This window comes from Salmo trutta, chromosome 1, assembly GCF_901001165.1.
Source record: "Salmo trutta chromosome 1, fSalTru1.1, whole genome shotgun sequence".
NCBI lineage: Eukaryota > Metazoa > Chordata > Actinopteri > Salmoniformes > Salmonidae > Salmo > Salmo trutta.
The window spans coordinates 28,751,163-28,774,413 of NC_042957.1; the positions used below are offsets into that span (position 1 = coordinate 28,751,163).

Sequence of the window (23,251 nt, forward strand, 5' to 3'; positions counted from 1 at the left end):
TCTGTCCTACAGCAGGGGATTATTCTCGATGTTAAGCGAAGTAGCAGCTTGTGGCGTTCCCATCACAGAGACTACAAATAGGCCGATTCATTGAAACAAGCCTGCTACGGCGAGTGTCACCTCACCAGCACGCAATGCAGTTAGCTTAGCATAGCTCGCCTCTGCTTTTGTACAGTCTGTAGCCTCCCTCAGTTAGCCACAGTTAGCCCCATCTGGCTCTCTGTCCCCTGACTCAGCCAGCCTGTCCTCTCTGTGCAGGCAGGCAGAACGGTGCAGTGTGAAATGCCGCATTCACTTCATACCCCGTACACTTCATACCCCGTACACTTCATACCCCGTACACCTCATACCCCGTACACCTCATACCCCGTACACCTCATACCCCGTACACCTCATACCCCGTACACTTCATACCCCGTTGGCTCTCGAACCCCAGCCACACACACACACGCGGACACACATCCCACTGCCTCACAAACACCAGCTAAACACACACCCCTCCTGCCTCTCTTGGCCCAGCAGGGTCACAGCGAGCCACCCACCAGGGTCAGTGGCCTTTCTCAGCAACCCCTTCTCACTGCTCTCCGATGGACTGTGACACTCACCGGGGGCAGCAACTCTCCCACACTGTGACCTATACAACACAACATCCACACAACACAGCACTGACTCAGCGGGGCAGGGGACTGCAGGGGGCTGCACAGCGGGGAATGGGTAGATGGCTCCACAAGTCATCCCTGCCAAGTATAATGTACACCTTCCACAGTTCGACAGATTGGAAAATATCTATTCTGTGTTTATTTTTCGAGAGGTCCTGGAGAATAAATCAACTGTATTTAAATAAACGGTATTCCCCCAAAACCCCAGTTACATGACAGGACAAGATAAACTGTCCAGGAGCAGCAGGATGAAGCTGTCCTGCAATACCCAAGAGGATAAAAGTGGATCAGGGTGATCTCTGTTAGCCTGAACATCAACAGAACAGGGCTGGATTTGGACTGGATCACGTGGCCACAACGTTCCTCTTATAACACAGGGTCTTGAACAGCATCCAAGCAGCCAAAACGCCCAACGTCCCACACCGCGAAGTTATCCTACACGAGCGCAGGACACCGAGTCCAGGTGAAAGAAAACAGCGGTGAGAAGAGAGAAGGGACGACAGCAGCAGCGTGACAGACTGCGTGGTCTGAGATCAACAACATGTCGCCTGAGAGAACGGTTGGGAGGTGGTGGTGGTGAGTGATTGTGAAAGAGAAGGTTGCGTCGTCATAGTCATCCTCATCCTCATCACTGTCAATAGAACCAGCCTCGTGATGTGTTCCACCAGCCAGGCCCTGTTGAGCAATCCCACACACGTGTCTGTTAGCCAATCAACAGCTCTGTGGTCTGGCCTCACTTAGTATGTGTGGTTATGAAGAGAGAATCTAGTGTGTCTGAGAGAGAGTGTGTGTTCACTCTGTGGCCTTGTGAGCACGTGTTTAAGAACATGTGGATGAGTATATACGACAACGTGTGCGTGAAAGATGGTATGTGTTGCAGGTGTGAGACAATGAGTGCGTGTGTAGCTAAGTGTGCATGTGTGAGACACGCGCCTGACATGTTTTCTTCCCCCTTTATAGACAGCCTTTCTCCCCGAGGGGTGCGTAGGATGTAGCCTGCTAGCGTTTCCGCCACATTAGCACGTATTTAGCCACAGCTATCGGGTTTCACGGCACCGGGCTGTTACCGCGGCGCCGGCGCCAAGGAGACGGGTCACCGGGGAAGAACACGCGACTCAGGAGCTCTGGACGTTCCATTCTCGTAAACCAAGGCCCGGGCCAGGGGCCAAAAATGAGGCTCCTATAAAAACATAGCCGTTTTTACAGATGGGGTCCGACAGGGGCCAGAGTAGAGGGAATTGGAGGGGGGTGAGGGGACTGCTTTATTGTCCTGCTGCTTGGCTAACTGCAGAGAGAAAGAGAGATATATAAATGGGATGTTTTGATTCAGGTTTAATTCGGGATGGGTAAACATCCTATGGTCCAGCCACTCAGAGACATGACGTAAGGAAGTGGAAGGACCCCTGCCTGGGTAAAAGGTAGCCTCTGTCCTGCCTGTCAAAAACACAGGAAGAATCAGATGACTGAACAGTCTCATGGTAGGCTCAGGAATAGGATGTCATCAGTCACACACACATCATGTATTATCATATGACTCTGGTAGGGGGTGTGTCCGATTTGTTCATAGCCACAGCAGCCCCACGGGCATACAGCCCCACTGTTCCAATACCTTTCAATTGTACCGATCCTAACACATTTTCATGTCCGTCAATATCATCATTCATCAGACTTTTGAAGTTTGTTTACAGACCAGCCTACATGACGCCATTCAATCTGCAATGACCACCACGCGGCTTCAAAACTCACCATCGTAAATGAAGCACATCAACCTAATCTATTTATGTAGTGAGGTGGAATCCAAACGGGAAAGCAGTAACGTTGGCTTCCTGTCAGCCTGCGCTCCTCGTGTCACGACATGCCTGTCCTGCTAGCTGTCATCTGAGCGGCAGTGGAACTCTCCCTCCACTGGTGTTGCGTCACCGCAGACAGCACTTAGCTGGCCCTGCCAACTTGCTCCTGTCCTGGACTCAATAAGCACGCTTCAGGGAAGAGACGTGTTGATGTAACCAGAGAGCTAGGACGCGGGGTACAGACCGAGACCAGGGCGCCGGCTGAAATATGAGTCGCCACATAGGACAGGAGAGGAGAGTAGAGAGGGCGGGCAGGGTGTGCTATCTGAGCTGGAGTTTAGCGGTCATCAAAAGAGACGCTGGCTACGGTTAGCAGTCATTACGGCTGTTGATTTGGATTGTAAACATCCTACCGGTTATGCATTCCGCCTGTCGACAATAAACAAGCTCCAGGCTAATTCGAAGCGACAAGTGGGGAGCCGCAGCGTCCAATCCGGTTGCGTAACACCTTTAGTGGCTGAGCAGCAGCTTTGATGCAGTGTGTTTTTTTGTGTATGCCCAGTTTGGCTGCAGTCTTATATAACAGTTCTCCAAATCCAAAATTCATGTAAGAGTCCTCAAGCCCAAAACCTCTGTGATAGAGCGTAAACAAGTGTGTGCAGTATAATTCCACCCAGTATGTAGTATTCCTGCGTATGCACAGTATGTGCCCAGATGAGTATCATAAAAACAGTGTCTACATGGCTGGACCACAGGCAGTGCTGCTCAATAATCCCACCGAGGCCAGTGTGTGTGTGTGTGTGTGTGTGTGCACGAGGACATGAGGGGACAGATGGTCCTATGGCCCAGTGTGTGTGTTCATATATCTCTCTTTAATCTCCCAGTCATCAGGGTTAATGGAGCCCTGTTGAAGGAGGGACACAGTCAGAGAGACCGGCCAGCTGGATGTATGAATATAGACCACCTCCCTCTCTATCTTTCTCACACTCCCTCCCTCTCTCAGCAGCCTAACCGACCTGAAGCAGAAACAAAGGGGTCACCAGTCAGCATAGTGTTAGTGAGAACGCTTGGCTTGCCTCACCAATTATACGGTGTTTGTAGCCGACGAGATAAAACATGCCTGTACAGGACAGGAAAGCTGGTTGGGTCTGGGGAGAATTGCTGAGCCATCAGGCCTGTCAGAGCTGAGAGACAGACTTCATAAAGACAGAGGAGGCATATGACACTGGCTGACGGCAACAGAGTGTGGCTTCAGATGAGTCTGCAGATAGTCAGCGGCCAGTCTACACTGAGACCGGGGGAATTACTGTCATATAACTGTACGGTCCTCAATCAACACCTAAAACACTGGGTTTGTTCCCTGTCGTTCCTCCGCGCACAGAGACGATCCGTGGATTACCTCCCTTCAGTCGCAGTCACCTCAAATCACACCATCTACCACTGAGTTCCTCCTTCCTGTAGCTATTCACTTCCTTCCATCAGCAGCTCCCAAGAAGGCCTCCCCAGCAGCACGTTGCATGTCACCAATATGCATTCCACTGGTGTATCAGTCCACATGGCTCTGTAGCCTAACTACAGCCTAGCTCCTGTATCCTTCCCTTAGCTCATTGAAGTAACATTTGAATTAGAGCCCTGCCTTTAACACTAAGGGGTAAGTGTTTCTGGTGTATACCGTAGAGCCTGGGTGGAGACTGTAATACCCTGTTAGCCATACTGTAATAAACTCCTGCCATGCTCCTCATGCCTCTGTAATGAAGCAGAGCCGCTTTCCTCTCACCTCATCCCTCCTTGTTTCTTTCATTAAGTCCAGGGTGTCTCAGTTCATCTGTATGTGATAGGGATGGACCTCAGCTTTAGAGAGAGAGAGTGAGGTAAGATATGAGATAATGGGCCGTAATGCTTCCTGCCCCAGGGGCCTGCAGGCTATATGAACATACTCAGGAAGAGAGGGATCGATTGGCCATTTGTGTTTTAAGTGGCACGTGACAAGAGGGAGGGGGGGAGCAGAGAAGGAGAGAAGGGCTAAGTGGAGGTTTTTACGACAGGAAAGACAGCGAGAGGTGAGTGTGCTGCTGTTTACTGTGTCTGTGGGTGTTCCTTAGGGTAGGAACAGAGAATGGGAAGACAAGAGAGGCGAAGAGGGAGGTAGCCGGGAGGAGGGAGAGAGGTGTGTGTGTGTGTGTGTGTCAGCTCCACCTCCTGCCCTGTGGGCTCTCAGACTGACAGGTACGGGGGGGGGGGGGGGGGGTCGTGACTTCACGTCCCCCAGAAAGGCACTGAAGCTGGGGCCGATTGACGAACGAAAGGCCCCTCCATCATACACTGGGTGTTAGAGTGCACCTACCACAACAGCCCTATCAAAGCCATAATAGCTAACATCTGATCTCAATTATTGTTATAGCCTACAGCAAAGGGAAGACGCCATAGTGACACCAGAAATTACACATCGCTAGGCTAAACCCTACAATCTCAGAGCAAGGCTGTTAGAAGAATGTTCATGAACAACCTTGAGAAAGCTCAAAATAACAACCTTTTGGGTTTTAGGAGAGAGGAGATTAGTGGAGTGACCTCATTCAGCACCTCCATTCATTTTCAGAAGGACATTTTTTCCCCCCCCTGAGGTCTTTAGTTACACCAGTTCGAGCTGATTTCAAACTGAGAAACCGTTCATTCACAGACTGAGACCGGCAAAGCTTTTAATCCCATTATCATTCATTAAAATAATATTCAGGATTTCTGAAATGCTTTGAAGAGCCACATGGAGAACATAAATCTTAGAAAGTGAAACAAGTTGAGGGCTTGCATCTCATGGGCTGAAAATGAATCTTGTTCATTTTGCCACCATGCAAAAGAAAGCGAAGTAATATAATTTGGCCCATTCCACTAACCACCAATCCAAACCAAATACCATGACCATTTTTTACCACTTCACCTCCAGGTGGGTGCTGGGATATGTAGTCTAATAACACGTTGTGCCTCTCTCTACGAGCCGTCACTGAAAAAGACCCTAGCTATGATGACGCCTATACAAAACCCCCCAAGAACTTGGTCTTCCTACGGTCAGACGTTGAGGACACAGAATACGGCGAGTGTCCTGCTGCGAGAGATTCTTCCTCCCATGCATCCATCCTTCTCGGAGTGGTGTAATTTAACAGGGTGAAAAGCAGGCTGTGTATCTGGAGAACAGACCTAGGAAACGCACTCCTTTCTGGTCTCTCATCCTGTCTGTCAGAGAACTGCCTTTCCAGGCAAGATCCTCGCTAGGGGGCCATATAATTAAGCTGCCGTGGAGACTGGTATGGGCACTTCCTGTGTGTGTCATCTCAGTTACATCCAGCTCCATTCAGTTATCCTTCTCCTCCAGGTACATCTACGTAACGTGGATTTAAAGAGGAATATGAAATGTGTGTAATCCCGCGAGAGGCGCTAACCTAGTTGTGTCTCTACTCATCGTTAGTGGATTTGCACACACTACAGTCTCCCAGGGCAGGATTTGCCTCCAAAACTCTTCAAAAAGCTTTAAATCTCAGATCAGTTCAGGATGGACGATTATCCTATTAGAAATGCATGGACGGTTTCTTTATCGACGAGGGTGGCGAATCTACTCTTTTCTTGAATGTTGGGAAAGTATCCGCAGAAACGACGAAGCCTACCTCAGCAACATTACAACAGTGTCACTGTGGAATTCACTCGTTGTTTTCGGTTAGAGAAAGCAATCAAAGAAAATTGACCGAAAAATGGACTTGAGATGCATCCAGGGAATAAAGAGGTGAATAGTTGTTTTTAAAGTGCACATTCAGTGGAGAAATGGAAATCTGACAGAGATGAGCCAAGGGCTGCCAGAGAGAGAGAGAGAGAGAGAGGAAAGGGAAAGTTTGGTTTCCTTGGGAACCCTGAAGGAGGTGGGAGAAACTGGTGAAATATCTATCAAGCCTACATCTAGAAGACAGCTATTGTGCGTTGTATTTAGAGTCATCCCCTTCACACTACTAGAGCAGAAAACAAACCAGACTCATAATGCAGACAAACACACGCACACACAAATGCACGCACCTACACACATACCTTCCCTCACTTGTCGACCTCATTCCATTTCCCCTCTACCCATGCTAGCCTGTATCAGCGCGTCAACTATGGACAGTGTGCGTACCAGGCACCGACTGACAGTCAGTCAGACAAACTGGGTTCTGTCTGGGGGGGGTCCCAACTGGGGGGGGTCCCACTAATTACAAAGGGCCTCGATGAAGGCTGCAAGAGGCCCCATATGTACACATGGCTCAACTCCAAGTCAATGACTAGCTTAATCCATACATGAACTGGACCTCTTCCTGTCTTCACACCGCCACGCCAACCCCTCGCCTGACAAATCCTGTCCTGTCAAGCCCCCCTAAACCACAGAACAGATTCAGAACAGTTGGGGGGCCTCCGGTTTATTTCATAAATCCAACTAATATCCCATGAGATTATATACAAAGAAGCCCTTTACAACATCCACTAAATGAGGTGTTAATCAAGTTGGGGTTACGTTCCTTGAAAGGGTCCAGGATCGCTGTAAGAGGATTTGGTTTTTATTAAAAGATTATGGGAAACAGAAATGCGGTAACAGCACTGTGTAAAGAACAGAATCTAACATGCATTGTGGTCTAGCTAAATAGCGTATCCAGGTTAGCATGCAAGCTAGTACAGTAGCTTATTATCCTTCACAATTTTCATTGTTCGAGCTGAGTTTTAGTTGCTTAAGGTTCATTATGCATCCTCTTCCTACATCCGCATATTTAGGTTGTAGAATACGTGTTGATGCCAGCAGTGCAGACATTGGAGCCAACAGACGCCTACAGCATACGACTACAAATTCAAATGTCAAACTGTCTTTCTTTGAGCCTGAAAGACAAAGAAAGACACAAACTATACTAAACTGTACAGAACTACCTTAACACCAGGTTTGTTCATTCCCTCCACAGCGGTACCGTAACAGCAGGAAAAGCAACAGGGAGACCGTTCCCTTTGTGAATGCAGATGTCCAAGTCAACACCCGATCACATGTGGTACATTAAAAAAAAAACGTCACCACTGCCAAAAGCATCGCTGTGAAGACGAGGGAAGATGGAGCTGCGTTCTGCCCAACTGTGACTCACATTATAGCAGAGAACGATAAGACACACACACTCTCACACACACACTCGCACACACACACACACACACACACACACACACACACACTCGCACACACACACACACACACACACACACACACACACACACACACACACACACACACACACACACAAATGCGAGCACTGATCCCTGGTCCCAGTGGAGAAACTAACTAGCTCTGATTCATCCGTATCTAAGTCAGACGCTCAGTGAGCGAGAGGGAGCTTCAGAGAGGAAGAGGCTGGGGAGATCCAGGAGAACAAAGGAACACTGCTTATTATTTATGACACTATTAAAGCTAACTGCGCTAGCTACAGCGGGTTAGCGCACAGTCACAGGATCAGCTAATATGCTGGCTAACTAATTGCAGCATTACCGCAAAAATGGATGACGCAAGTGGAAGGGGGAAAAAGTAAGAAACTTGACTCTCGGCCCTGCATTAAAGACCAAAATTGGTTAAAGAAAATTGTGATAAATAAGACAGTATAGCAGTTTCATTTAAGGACCAAAAAATTGACAGATGTGCCATATAGATTGCAAAATAGTTGGGAAGAGATTTTCGATGTACTGATTCCATGGCACTGATACGGAAAACGACACCGGATTCAAAATGATTATACAAAATTCTTGCAACCAATAGAATGTTATATATATGGGGGATACAACCATCCCAGAGTCATTAGATCATGTGTTTTGGTACTGTCCATATGTAGCTGGTTTTTGGTCGAACTTTTGTGAAACAGCAAAGTTAAAAATATATGACAAATAGAAATCAAACTGGATGGTCTTCAGAGATAGATGGGAGGGGTTGAGGCTAGCTGAAGGATAGGACTAAAAACAAACAAAATATAGCTATTGTAAAATACATTGTGTCCGTAAAATGTATATAGTATGTATAAGCTGGAAGTAGAAGCCTAAGTGTTGTTGTCCATTAGTTTACTCCAATTAGGGGAGGGGTGGAAGGGTTAGGGGAAAATAAAATAAAAAATATGCCGGCTACAGTGGCTAGCAGATAGCGTTAGCATACTATCCTGTACCTCACAGCAGGATGTGATGGAAAATGTTATGTTTGTGCTTTTCTAATAACCAATTTCTATGACTGATTGAACAAATCCTCACTATCAGTATCTGCAATTTGGTAGTACGCCGAGACCCTTGTTTTGAGAATGAAAGATATCTTAGTTTCAAGGTTTCAGCTTAGCGAGAAGAAGCCTCATGAGGTATTGGTCTGTCACATGCATGACCCAGTATTGGTCGGTCACATGAATGAAGCAAACGTTAATGACTAATTCATTATGAATAAGTTAAATCATGCAAATATAACTTGTATATAAGATAACTAACGGGACTACCCCGGTGGAGCTCCTGATCGACATGTGTACTTGGTGCATTGAGTTGTTTGGAAGCTCTCCAGCGCGCTGATAATAAATAATGATTCATTTAAGATTGACTTCGAGTGTCCCTGTGTAGAATTTCCATGACAGAGATTAGCATATGAAAACTAGCATAACGGACAAACAAATACCTATCTGCTTATGCATGAGTGGACAGGGATTAAAGGCTCATGCAAATATGTAGGATCTATGTAGGCCTAATTCTACTATTAGGCCTAACCTTTACCAAATAGGCCACATGTGAGTGGATCCCATCACAGTAACCATTCGGTGAACACAAAACAAGAATCTTGATAACTTTGCTGACATTTTGGACTGGACTCGCCAAGTGGGTATATTTCCATTTTCAAGACTTAGCCTAGGCTAAAGACCCATCTGACATATTACCCAGCGGGAAATGTCATATTCAGGTACACAATAGCTAACTTTGCTAACTTCAGTGAAGGATGGTCCTTGCCAAGTCTTTGTGTGGCCTGTCCCAACCCATCATTAGTGAGATGAGAGCGGAGCAGCTGGTCTAGCGGTCGTGTTAGGGACTAGAGGGGTGACGGGGCAGGGCACTGGGGGCCTTGCCCAAACAATACCCCCCACTCCCTTCAATCACAGCCTAAAATAATTACCCCCCTCACAGTCAAACGCTAATGAGATGAGCCCCAACTGGCCGAGCGTGCTTGGGATGTTGCAAAGCTACACCAAATCTCATTTCAGAATAGCCTCTCTACTTAGGTCTCTTCTGGGAGGTGGAAATTAGGTTCGAATCGACAGGAGATTTAGACACTTATTCCAAAATGGCCTCCTAGAAACAAGGATTCTAGACAGCAAATCTACATGGATAGGTAAGCTGCCTAAATTCATTAGACACCATAAAAAGCACAGAGGGGAGCAGTTGCTGGCCATTTTTAACTGGGAACAATGGTTCCCGAATTCCCTCCAAAATGTGAGCCTATCCCGGGTTTACCTTTCAAACAACTGGAATTGGTCATACAAGGGCTTGCAAGAGTGGGGGACTATGAAGAACGGAACATAGACATGTTGAGCTAGAGACCTGACACCCACTATTGATACACAGGGTTGAGTGATGAGTGTAAATCCTTTGTGATGGAGTGAGTGCCGAGTTGCCCTTCATCGATACGCACGGGTGTTCTTTAGTATTAATAGAGCGCTCAGGGGAATGCCAAGCATCCTTCCTGCATGTCTTGGGCCACCTCCGTGTTTATTCCCGGCCCATATGTCACTGTGCTCAGCTCAGGTTGCCTCTCCCAACTGCCCATCATCTCCCTGCTAACCTAACACCCCGGTGACGGCCCGGGCTCGACCTGCATTACGTATAGCACCCCATGGATCTGGATGTCTCCACGGGGCCAAAATAAGAACCTGAGAGCCTCTATGCTTATGGTGTACACACAGAGCCTGTAGTAACCTCGAGAGAAGGACGGTTGCTGGAACTCAAGCATGGAATTTACTGCACTGTCCATGCCACTCCTCAAACAACTACTGATCTGATATCAGGAGGCCCTTCACTTGGTCTTGATTAAGATGTTGTCTAGCAGTGTACCACCCTGTATCCCACTGCTGGCTTATTTCTGAAGCTAAGCAGGGTTGGTCCTGGTCATTTACTGGATGCAAGACCAGATGCTGCTGGAAGTGGTGTTGAAGGGCCAGTAGGAGTCACTCTTTGCTGTGGTCTAAAAAAAAATATATCCCAATGCCCCAGGGCAGTGATTGGGGACATTGCCCTGTGTAGGGTGCTGTCTTAACCCCAGTGTCCTGGCTAAATTCCCTTTCTGACCATCATGCCCAGCTTCCAATTGGCTCTTTCATCCCTGTAACTATTCCCCAGGTTGTTGCTGTAATGAGAATTTGTTCTCTGTCAACTAAACTGGTTACATAAACAAATAAAAATGTTCAGCTTACATGGAGTAGTTAACACTGTCTTCAACAGGAAATTGACATGAACCACCAATATGTTCACCTTTGCAACACAACCTCTCAATAAAAAGCTTTACAGCCAACCATCTGATGGGCCTGTTTTACCCAGAACCACTGTGGTGAAGCCAAAGGCACCCCTGAAGTAATTATGAGGCTTGCTGCTGGCCCGGCCATGTATAATTAGAGAGGAGGGTCATGGGGCGGCCTGGTTCCAAACTGGAGGAATTTCCTTCGCCTTGTTCTAGGTCGGCAGCGGCCGAGAGCTAATTTAGAAACGGGGGGATTCTTTAGAAGGGCTCCTTGGCTCTCCAGAGGTCTGGGAAACTGTGTCGTCTGTTACAGGTTGGTTGACTCAGAAAGCCGGATGTATCAAATTCTTTGCTCAATGCTATTTTCTCTCAAGGTTATATTTGACTGAAGAGGGGCGGTAAGGGACGGTAATGCTTCAACCTATTTTTCCAGGTTGGATCATTTTGTGGAAAACCAGGTCCCCCAGAGAGTTGGAGAAAGGGTTATCCGACACACAATCAGGAAAGACATTCCCCCCCCTCAACAAACATCTACCCTGCCCCCACCCCAATGGACGTTTATCATACTGAATAGCCACCACTACTACTTCACTGCAACTAGATGTGCGACTCTGTGCATGTGACTAAATAAAAATCTAAATCTACTGTGAAAGGGGATACCTAGTCAGTTGTACAACTGAATGCATTCAACTGAAACTGTGTCTTCTGCATTGAACCCAACCCCTCTGAATCAGAGAGGTGTGGGAGGGTGCCATAATCGACATCCACGTCTTCGGCGCCCGGGGGAACAGTGGGTTAACTGCCTTGCTCAGAACGACACATTTTTACCTTGTCAGCTCAGGGATTTGATTCAGCAACCTTTCGTTTATCAGCCCAACGCTCTAACCACTAGGCTACCTGCCGCCCCTGATCACATTCCATCGCTGCACTTAGACTGGGAGGCCGGAGCCAAATCAATTCATCATGGATGTAAATATCCAAACCTGTAGTTCTAACACTAGAAGTCTACAACACCCAGAGAATATACTCTGAACTTTTCAGTGCTCAGGTTAAGCACATGTATGTGCAACCCTGAAACAGAACTAGCCTACAGCTGACTTCACCAAATCAGATGGCTCTGTGCAGGCTGCCATAGACAGTCTAGAGCTCTGGCTGGGATGGATGACCTATATTTACATCAATATTATGTCTGGAATTCTGAGCCTGGACTGAGCCTCTGGTATGGCTACAACACCCATTGGTCTTTGGCATCGGTGTCTGCACAGCCATTGGTCTTTGGCATCGGTGTCTGCACAGCCATTGGTCTTTGGCATCGGTGTCTGCACAGCCATTGGTCTTTGGCATCGGTGTCTGAACACACAGAAACCAGGGAAAAGGCAGTGACCTGGATGCACCCATGTCCCCAGGCGAAGCCAAGCCCATCCACTGTATCCTACCTCCTAATGAACCGGAATGAACTGGAATAATTATGAAACTCACGTGAGGAGAATAGCTATCAAAGGCACACAATTGAAACACACACAAGAAAGCAAGCGCGTTACATAAGCGTGCTCTGCAATGAAGATGTTGTTTAAGGATATGTAAGGGGGATTGAAATAGAGCCGTTTGTCTCGGTAAACATCAGACAGAGAGACGGAAAGAGAGAGTGGGCTCAGGAGTACAGATAGCAATCTCTTGATAGGGGGTACTGAAAGGGTATACTGTCAGTACGTTTGGATAAAATTTGTGTAAAACCAGATTGTCCCCATATATGAGGAGCAAAATGGAGGGTAAAAATAAGATAAACCAACTGTAGAATTGATGCAGTGGCTCCAGGAATAGAATCCTCCCTTCATGTGGATTACAGTCTGCACAGGAAAAAAACCAAGGGTTTGGAGTAAAAACACCAGCGCTGCATAAATACCACCCTTGAAACCCCAGCTATACATCGAGATTAGAACAAGAGGAATTCATTGTATCACTGCTATAAGGAGAGAAGAAGACTTCCTATAAACTCAAATGTCAACGCAATGATGTGAGGTGGAAACGTGTACAATAAAACGCAGGAGATCCTGCACACTAGGGGTTTAAATAGCGAAAAGGGATCTCTCAAAATGTCGAGTCCCAATGTCCAAACAAAACAAATAGGAATAACTGAGAATTCAATCATCCCTTAATCACTAAACCTTTGTTCCATTTAATTACAGGGTCCAGTGGATTAGCAATCTGAGTTTGTCTGATGTTAGCCTAGCTACAGTATCGGAAGATACAGCCATGCTACAGGATGAGCACAGTAGTGTCCTCCTAACGCGACAGTTATAGAAGAGCTCCTGATCCATCCACTCAGACATTACAGCCATTGTCATGGCAGAGCTGCCCTACTTCAGAGTCCAGCTCTCTCTCTCGGCCTGTATCCATTCACATCTCCAGTGGTTATGGCATTCATTTGGGGGGGGGGGGGGGGGGTCACGAAAATATACAAAGGAAACAATTCGCTATTTGTGGTTTAAAACAGGCAGAGCCTGTACAGGTCATCCTGGGTTAGTGAAAGGCAAGTCGATGTTATCTTACGTTCTCCTAACACACCAGCCAGCCTGGAAGAACGAAATAGTAGCAGCAGAGATAGAAAAAGTGAGGAGAACCGAGTCTGACCTTGTTTCTGGACCGACGCAGCGCCTGAAACGCTGCACTGAAGGTAAGCAGCTCAATTAAAAGCAGAGATGCTGCGATCAATGGGAGTCTGCCAGGCCCTGTGCTCATCAACTGGCCGGGGGAGGTGGGGGGGCTCAGTATTAGTTAGTTCCCCACAGCACACACACAGGCAGGCAGGTGCCTCAGAACAGCTCTAGATCCAGCCAGGCTCCAGGGGGTGACAGACAACGTGCCCTAGCCCGGCCCAGTGCCTCTGGCTGGGAGGGTGGACGAGGGAGGGCAGGGTGCCGACTGCTGGGTGCTGAAATGTAGGCCAGAACAATGAAACTCCAGCCTGTTGTTTCAGCAGGTGAGGACAAACAGAACGTTGGCGCAGTTCTATATTCCATCATCGCCAAGGGTACCAATTAGGAACTGTTGACTGCTTGTGTCATAATTAACTAGAAGGGTTCCCAAGGTAACAACACTTCACTCGGATGTGTGCTGTCTGTGTACATTCAAGTTGCTAGGGGGGCTACTGGTACACAGAGTTCTCTAAATTGAAGGCTCTGCTATTGGGAGAGTCACTCTCCTATTCATCTCTCACAAGGCAGTGACACGCTCCAAAATACATCTGAAAACACTCTGCAAGTCCTAACGAAATGCTAAATGATTCTGGTCCGTTTGTTTAAATTATCCTAACAAAGCAAGGCCTTGAGCAGATCTCCGCAGCACTGCCCACAAAATGTCTCGATGACCTGAATGTAGAGTCTTTGTTTGGGTAGCCCTGAGGCAGACTGCGGCTGGCCAGCTGTTAGTGGTTATCGTGGTGGTGGGAGATGGGTGGCCAGTCCGGAGAGCCCCAGTCCCAGACACAGCTCCCCAGGGAAGGTAGAGGGTAGAGGGGGCTGGGCTGGGTCCTGACATCTGGACCTGTGGAGGCTACGCCTGCAGTACAGCCAGCGGGCTGCCGACAACATTCTCTAATCTGGCAAAGCCACAACACCACACAAGGCAGGCATACCGCCCATCAGGAGATAAAGTGAGCAGCTTTAAAGTTTGGCTACTAGAAACTAGTAGGCCTAGTCCTAGAGTGGACTTGTTGATAAGCAAAAGTTTGCCACAGACTTCTTGTATGTTCATGTTGGGCTGGTAGGAGTAGTACGCAGTAGGGCAGGGAGTAGGGCCTACTCAATCCAAATGTAAGAGTTGTAGTCTTGATGATTGGAAAGAAAACATATTTTCCAATGTAGCTAGAAACCAGGAGAGAAACAGGGATATGCAAGAAGTGAGTCCCGAACCACAAAAATAGAGTGGATTTGGAGTCTCCACTAAATCTCAATTTAATTCCTTCCAGTGATCCAGCCAGTTAAGCCACACTACCGCCAAAAGGACATTACTTTAGTTTCCATTTGTGTCATCGTTACTTTCCTTTAGAAAGTGAAACACCCTTATCCGGAACAACAGTGTGGAAAGAGTTGGACTGGAGTCCGTAGCTTCAGAACTAGTCATTTATATAACAGTGGACTCTTAGCTAGAAGATGCAGTGAAGCTTAAAATGGGTCATACAAGAGAGATTCTCTCTCTTCTGTTGCTAATAATGCTCTTACTGTGAAGTATTGTTACTGTTATGGAGGAGTGGACCTCCTACATATGATGGGAGTCCATACCTTCCACACTGTCGGAGCAGGATGTGCCGATGCCTGTGTCACCGCTGTCAGAGGCACCGCTGTGGCGTCTCCCACGGTTACTGGTACCGGGGGCAGAGGAGGTACCCTGCCATGACGACTCACACCCCGGGACCCATCCAGGAGGGCTGGTGTTGGAACCTAGAAAAAACATACCCCCGGTCAGGGAAGAAACGTTTGTTAGAAACACTCACTGTTTACTACACTGTACTAGTCTGCTTCAGTCCCAACAAAGGTCAAACCAACTTCATCTTTAACTGTGTTTTCATAATAGATTCAATGAATTAGCCTACCACTCATGGTAGCCCAACAGCTGGGCCTAACTCTAACATGAAGCCAATAAATGCTGTCTTTGTGGGTTACCTTATCTCTAACCGATAAGAGGATTGGGATTGTTTGATCATTATTAAAGTCAGCAAACAGAATCTGCACAGCTAGAGACCCTAATAACAGCTGCTAGCTTAGCTCAACTGGCATATGTTTTGGTTGGAGACGGACTGACTACATTTCTGTTGCTCTACACCCCCTTCCCCCGTAGTAAACACACAACTAGTTGGCAAAAAACAGACTCAACAATCCCTGAAGTCTGGTTGTATGCTATAACTAAACTAGATCTACCTTTCTCTCAATTACAGTCAATGGGATTGTGTTATACAGTCAGATATTTTATATATATTGGATATCATAAGGTGAACGCACCAATTTGTAAGTCGCTCTGGATAAGGACGTCTGCTAAATGACGTAAATGTAAATGTAAAATACCTTTATTTAACTAGACAAGTCAGTTAAGAACAAATTCTTATTTACAATGACTGCCTACCCTGGCCAAACCCTAACAACGGCGGGCCAATTGTGTGCCGCCCTATGGGACTCCCAATCGCGGCCAGTTGTGATACAGCCGGGAATTGAACCAGGGTCTGTAGTCACGCCTCAAGCACTGAGATGCATTGCCTTAGACCCCTGCGCCACTCGGGATAATATAGAGATAGTAGCACTGAGGGGGTAGTGTTGACAGTTGACTGATACAGTGGTAGTGCACATATTGACTAGGAAACACTCAGTTCCTGAGGGGAGATAAACCCAGTACTACAACACGACACAGTGTCACTGAAATCTACCAAGCAGGGATGTGGCCTATACGCTCAGGTCCAAAAAGACTACACAGCTTAGATTTAAACTAGCCCAAAGGCCGGCAGATGTCTCTTCATCTTACCGTACGAAGGCATTGTATGCAGCCGGCTCAAGCACCTTTTCCCACCTTCTCACCATTAAATCGAGTTAAGGAGGAAATTGACGCCTTTGCAGCCTGAATGGAGAATGTTTTATGTACGACCCTGTCCACGGATACGCAGCCGGCTATACGAAGGTATACGAGGGTATCGCCGGCTGCATACAATACCTTTGGACGGTAAGATGAAACGACTCAATATCGCCATCTCCTGGCCTTCGGACTAGATTTAAACCAAATTATGTTCCAATCCCAATACTGGATTTTTCCCCAACATTTCATGGGAAGCTTCAGATGAAAAACAGATAGGACTGTTCAGTATCAAACAAAAACAAGGGATCGTAGATAAGTAAACCTATTTTTGAGATAATAACTAAGAAAAAAAGCAGAGGACTTTATACTCCTTGCGCTGACTGAGCTAACACACGTGACACGGAAGCCAGACCAGAAGTGCCCATGGTACTGATTTGTCTGTCTGCTCAGACCTCTAATCCAATTGTTTCCCTTGATTTACTGAGTCACAAAACAACTTTTGCCTCCTGTGATATTCAGTTATTAGACAGTATGCTAGGCCTTAGTTCACTGCTAAACTACACCAATCCATAACTGAGCAAACCAGTCAGTCGCCCATTATAAAAACACAGTCCTCTCTAGCGGAAACAAACCCTCTCTCCCAGGCACATGGAAATGAAAGCAGAGGCTACACTGAAATATTTCCTGAGTCATTTCAGATGACAGGAGGGATTTTCGGGTTTCAGATTCCTAGGGATGCATTCAGGCACTTGTCCTTATCACGTTGAATAACAGTGATGTGTGTATGGGTAATGACTGAGGTCAGGTTGGACATAGTGAGGTTCAGGTGAGTCCCAAACACACCGTAGGGCATCCCAACAGTCCATGCAGGGGCTGTATGTCCTCTTTGTCTGCAAACTATTCTGAGTGTGTAATCCGTTTAGACAGAAGTCATTAAGACTGTCCTATTTTGTGCCATAAGGCAGGAGGCTGGGGGTGCAGCTCCACATGGAGAGGTGACTGTCCTCCTGCTCTGCTGTGACCATGACAAAGGCACTTGCTGAAGCACACTCCTGTTACAATGCAGTGTAGGTGGCAGAATACTTTTGCTTATAGATAAGACGTTATATCAAATTGCTCTCATACCTATGTAGTAACACTATTTTACTTTAGTAAGAACATTGTTACTTATTGTAGCCTATAGTTGGCCAATTGTGTAGTTTTTTGGGGGGGTTATTACACAAGAATAAGAATATTACATGGTTGTGTAAGAGGCATGGATAATTATCCAATCTACAGTGACCACATACCAGAATCCTATTTCTCTTTACACTCTCTCTCTCTCTCTCTCTCTCTCAGGCATCAGCAGCAGAGAGAGGTTGAACTAGACCTGCTACACGATCACTCTCCCGTTTCTGACGTGTCTTAAATCTCGAAGGGCTCTGTCCAGACAGCCCCTTACATCATCATGCCCAAGGCCTCCACTCCGCTCCCAGCCTGCTTGTGTGGCACATCACAAATACCTGTGATTTCTAGCATAATTCTGAAAGCTGGAATCTCCCTGTGGATGTAACACTTGGTGAGGGTGAACCTACAGTGAACATGGCTCAGATTGAGGTGATTGAGCTGTTGGATTCCAGTGGTCCACTCTCTCTAATCACTGCCCAGCTATTTTAGCCATTCCACAATTGCCTACATTCTTAATATACCTGTCCTGAAACTGAGCCTGGTGAAACCACTCATATAAACTAGGAATCCTTAAATAAAGAGGATCATAAAATAACGATATAATTTATATGCCTTTTATAGCCAACATATTGTAACACTATGGAGAACAAGTTGATAGTGTAAATTCCTCATCTGTTTTACGGAGGAGTGCGCCTAGGCCATTTAGAATGTAGTCCCTGGGTTATGCAAAAATAGATAGATTATTTAGATCACAAAAGCACGGGGGACCCGCCAAGCCCCATTATGACACTGCAGTGGCTATGCTCATCTGATTCAGCAGTTTGCTGGGCGCCGAAGAACATTATGCTTTGGGAACATATCAAGTTTGTTCATTGTAGGCTACATCAAAACGTGATGATCTATTTGTAGGGCTGGTACTATATCTGTTGGCCACTTTAGATGATCTAGCTAGTAGGCTAGCTAGATGGATAGTTAACTATCAATCTGGCCATAGCCACAGTAATTGACAGGGCTAGTTGTCACTGACTCACTGGACAGGAAGACAAAGGACGCGCGGGGGTAAGTCCGTCATAATATAATTGTAGCGACACAATGCAGCTAACTACATCACAATGTTACAATGTAGCTTGGCTAGACATCTCTCGAATGTTGATTACAGAAACAGAAATCTAAGCTATAAGGGCGAGCAGTTAGCTAAATGCCCCCGATGATGGAAAAAAAAAATCCGCTCTCTGCAACCTGCATTATTTTGTCATGAACAATTGATAGTCATCTATTCAAGCATTTCTGTTACAATGTCTCACCATCAACGATGTTTCATCATTATCAAGAAGCACCAGATGCTCCGGGAGAGCAAACGTTAGCAGTTAGCACGCTAGCAGAAACCCTTCTGTATTAGCTTAGCATCAGCTAGCTAGAATCGAGTGAGGGTTCACCGTTTTACGAGCCTGATCAAGCCTCTCGTCTGTTCAGACAGTATCGACATAGAAATATCAACACAGTGATGTTATTCTTGAATAAAATATAAATAATAAAGATCTTACCCGTTTTAAAGGTATCAAACCCATCCTCGAATTCGCTTCTGCCCCACATTGTGACTGGTTTTATGCGCCGGATCGCAGTGGAACTCCGAGAATAGATCCCACAAGAAAAAAAGCAAAACGTGATCTCACAAAAGATGGAAGATTCCTCAAGAGGTTGTCATGATTACATTGCGGGAAAGGACAGTCATTAAAACTGAAACGAAACGGCTTCCTATTATAACACGTCTTCTGTCCAAAACGAGCTCCATAAATCTGAAATGTTGGGTAAGGTTGACTGAAGAACTGCTGTCGACTCGCTGGCAAGAGCAATGCATGTAAGGATGTGATCTCACAGAGTGCGTGCTTACAGCTCCTCTCCCCGAAAGGCTCAGTCTCCTCCCCCTCTACTCAGTGCCAAGGCCACTGCAGCTCGACAAGGGCTGAGTGTTCCTTGGCGACTCTAAGCATAGCCAACCCGGGCATCACACAGTATTCTAAAATACTGATAATCGTTTCCCTGTGTGTGGCTTTTGGGATTTTGGTTTTGAGCTGCAGTATGCAGTCTAAGTTAAGGCAAAGCCCCACTGTCTGCAGTCTTGATGGAGAGTCGATTGTACAGGTGCGCAGCGCATCGTGAGTAAATTGTGACGTTTCTGGCGCGCTGTCACTTTTAAATTATATATTTTTTTTTTATCCAGGTGAGGCCATGCTGAACGGCAATTAAACACATTTATATATCTAAGGGAAAATATACGTGTTACTGTCGTGTAATGAATTAATACATAATAACACCAACTTTCTACCCCAAGACTGCACTTCCATTAATAATAGGTAAACAAGGCAAGGTTACCCGAAAAGAAAATGATCAGCTAAGGTCATGTCAGCTGGTCATAAGGTCATATCAGCTGGCAACTTCTCACAGACGTTGTGGAAGACACCTGGTCAAAGCTGCTAGACAACAACACAGCAGTCAGTCAAGACAGGAAGAGGAGCTATTGAGTTGCCTAGTGGGGAAACCAGTGGGACCAGTTAGTGACATTACTATTTTTTTTTTTTACATTTATTTAACTAGGCAAGTCAGTTAAGAACAAATTCTTATTTACAATGACGGCCTACACCGGCCAAACCCGGACGACGCTGGGCCAATTGTGCGCTGCCCAATCACAGCCTGTTCTGATACAGCACTGAGATGCAGTGCCTTAGACCGCTGTGCCACTCGGGAGCCTCATATAAGTCTCATATAAGCCTGCCTACTACACATTCCTAAAGGGTCACATTCCTATTAATGACAATTTTCTACTCTCATCCTGAAATGATGAAGGGCACTTTGGGACGTTCCGATAAGCACTTGAACTGAAAACTGAACACACTGCGTTTGTTTTTTGCAGGCACTAAATGTCCCTTTAGAACTAGTCCTCTCACTTCTGCTTTGCTCTGTTTATTCCCCATCACTTAGTTATGTGCTTCACTGTCCAGCTTTGTTCCTCTATTGTGGAAAAAAAAACTACCACTTCTTAGACTTACTTTCAATGAGAATTACAGATCTAAAAGTCACATTTCTATGTGAATTTGGTTGGTAGCCCAAAAAGTTACATATTGCAGCTTTAACCTAAACCCATACCAAACATGTTATCATGAGAATGTTTTTTTCTACACAATATTTCCTTGGGAAAAACAGACTACCATAATAATGTGTCAATAAGCAATATTTCAAAACACAATTCCAAAACTCATCCTCCTAAGTTCATATAGATACTTCCCTTTAAGTTTGAACAGAGGAGCTTCCTTAGCAACCTACCATGGTGCCAACAAATTGACAAATTGTGACGAATCATTGTTCATTACACAGATCACAATATGACAGAGATCATTCCCTGGCCATCAACAGGTTTTAACCGAGTGAAGAATATTTGGAAGGAACCCAAGGATGACAAAAAAATCTGAGATATCACAGACAAAACATATGTAATATTTCAATGTGAGCTGCAGTTTTGCATCACTACCAGACTGTAAAATTGGTCAGCTATGACACCAGAGGACCGATCCAAATCAGTTCCAACGCTACAATGACATGAACTGTCTGCAGTCATTCAGCATGAGACCGTTTCAGGCCGAGGGTAACAGCCCCGATGCATAATTATTTGTGTACAGTATTGTCCCGGTTCAATTACCCATACTGTCTCAATTAAATAAATGACATTCTTTCTGTGTCTGCATACAAATGCAATTATCTCAATAGATGAGCTAAACAGAGCTGCCAAAAGACATGAGACACATGGGAAAGTGTGTGCTCTTAATCACTAAATGTGTTTTTTGTGTCATGTAATTGAAGACTTATCAACACAAAATGAGAGCACATGGAGGCACACTCCTCCTGCCCGCTTTTGATCAAGTTAATGCATAAAATATATGGCAAGTATGATGTCAGTGTAACAATGTTCATGAAGTAAGGCAAAGATAGTGTTTTGTTAATGAATTTCATCCCCCATGGTTTAGAGTGTTGGCAAATTCGGCTCTGACCTAATAGCAAAAACATTAAGGGTCAAGCCCAAATCATACATCAATATCAACATTGGAAATTCGGTCTAAATTCATTATAATGATATAAGGAAATGGGAAGTATGAAAACAGACCACATTATTTACAGGTACAAGAACTTCCAGATGGCAAACTGTTATAAACAAGAAAGAAACACAAAACTGAATCTCCCAACAGGTCTGAACATGACATGCATCACTACAGCGTATTACATAATCATCCATTTCCATCATCAACATGAGTTATTGAGAACACTCTCCCGTTCACAGTCAACTAATTGACAAGATAGTACTTTGGCAGCACTCAAAAAGGGGGTCACAATGTACAGTGCCTTCAGAAAGTATTCATACCTCTTGACCACAGGAGGTTGGTGGCATCTTAATTGGGGAGGACGGGCTCATGGTAATGGCAGGAGCAGAATGAGTGGACTGGTTCAAATATATCAAACACATGCTTTCCATGGTTTCCATGTGTTTGATACCATTGCATTCACTCTATTCCAGCCATTATTATGATCCGTCCTAACCCCTTATTCAACATTTTGTTGCGTTACAGCCTGAATTCAAAATTGATTAAATAAACTCAGCAAATAAACTCACTGTCAACTGTGTTTATTTTCAGCAAACTTAACATGTGTAAATATTCGTATGAACATAACAAGATTTTACAACTGAGACATAAACTGAACAAGTTCCACAGACATGTGACTAACAGAAATGTAATAATGTGTCCCTGAACAAAGGGGGGTCAAAATCAAAAGTAACAGTCCGTATCTGGTGTGGCCACCAGCTGCATTAAGTATTGCAGTGCATCTCCTCCTCATGGACTGCACCAGATTTGCCAGTTCTTACTGGGAGATGTTACCCCTCTCTTCCACCAAGGCGCCTGCTAGTTCCCGGACATTTCTGGGGGGAATGGCCCTAGCCCTCACCCTCTGATCCAACAGGTCCCAGATGTGCTCAATGGGATTGAGATCCGGGCTCTTCGCTGGCCATGGCAGAACACTGACATTCCTGTCTTGCAGGAAATCACACACAGAACGAGCAGTATGGCTGGTGGCATTGTCATGCTGGAGGGTCATGTCAGGATGAGTCTGCAGGAAGGGTACCACATGAGGGAGGAGGATGTCTTCCCTGTAATGCTCAGCGTTGAGATTGCCTGCAATGACAACAAGCTCAGCCCGATGATGCTGTGACATACCGCCCCAGACCATGACGGACCCTCCACCTCCAAATCGATCCCGCTCCAAAGTACAGGCCTCGGTGTAACGCTCATTCCTTCGACAATAAACGCGAATCCAACCAGCACCCCTGGTGAGACAAAACTGCGACTCGCAGGGATTGTGCGTTCCTGGTATAATTTGGGCAGTTGTTATTGCCATCCCGCAGGTGTGGTGTTCAGATGTACCAATCCTGTGCAGGTGTTGTTACACGTGCTCTGCCACTGCGAGGACGATCAGCTGTCCATCCTGTCTCCCTGTAGCACTGTCTTAGGCGTTTCACAGTACGG

General features: G+C 46.0%; 1 protein-coding gene across 3 annotated transcripts in view; it reads right to left on the reverse strand.

Moving 5' to 3' along the window:
- The window catches only part of LOC115193286 (centrosomal protein of 85 kDa-like), a 70,849-nt gene that overhangs the window by 42,717 nt on the left and 4,881 nt on the right, over positions 1-23,251 (reverse strand). The window contains exons 1-2 of one of the 3 annotated variants that reach the window (XM_029752090.1): positions 19,226-19,624; positions 15,236-15,394 (exon numbers count right to left, since the gene is read on the reverse strand). In XM_029752090.1, coding sequence (XP_029607950.1) covers positions 15,236-15,394; positions 19,226-19,274 — 208 coding nt within the window. In that variant the 5' untranslated portion in view covers positions 19,275-19,624. Of the gene's footprint in view, positions 1-542; positions 1,202-15,235; positions 15,395-19,225; positions 19,625-23,251 lie in introns of those variants that run through there. The other 2 variants (XM_029752092.1, XM_029752091.1) reach the window with 2 other exon arrangements.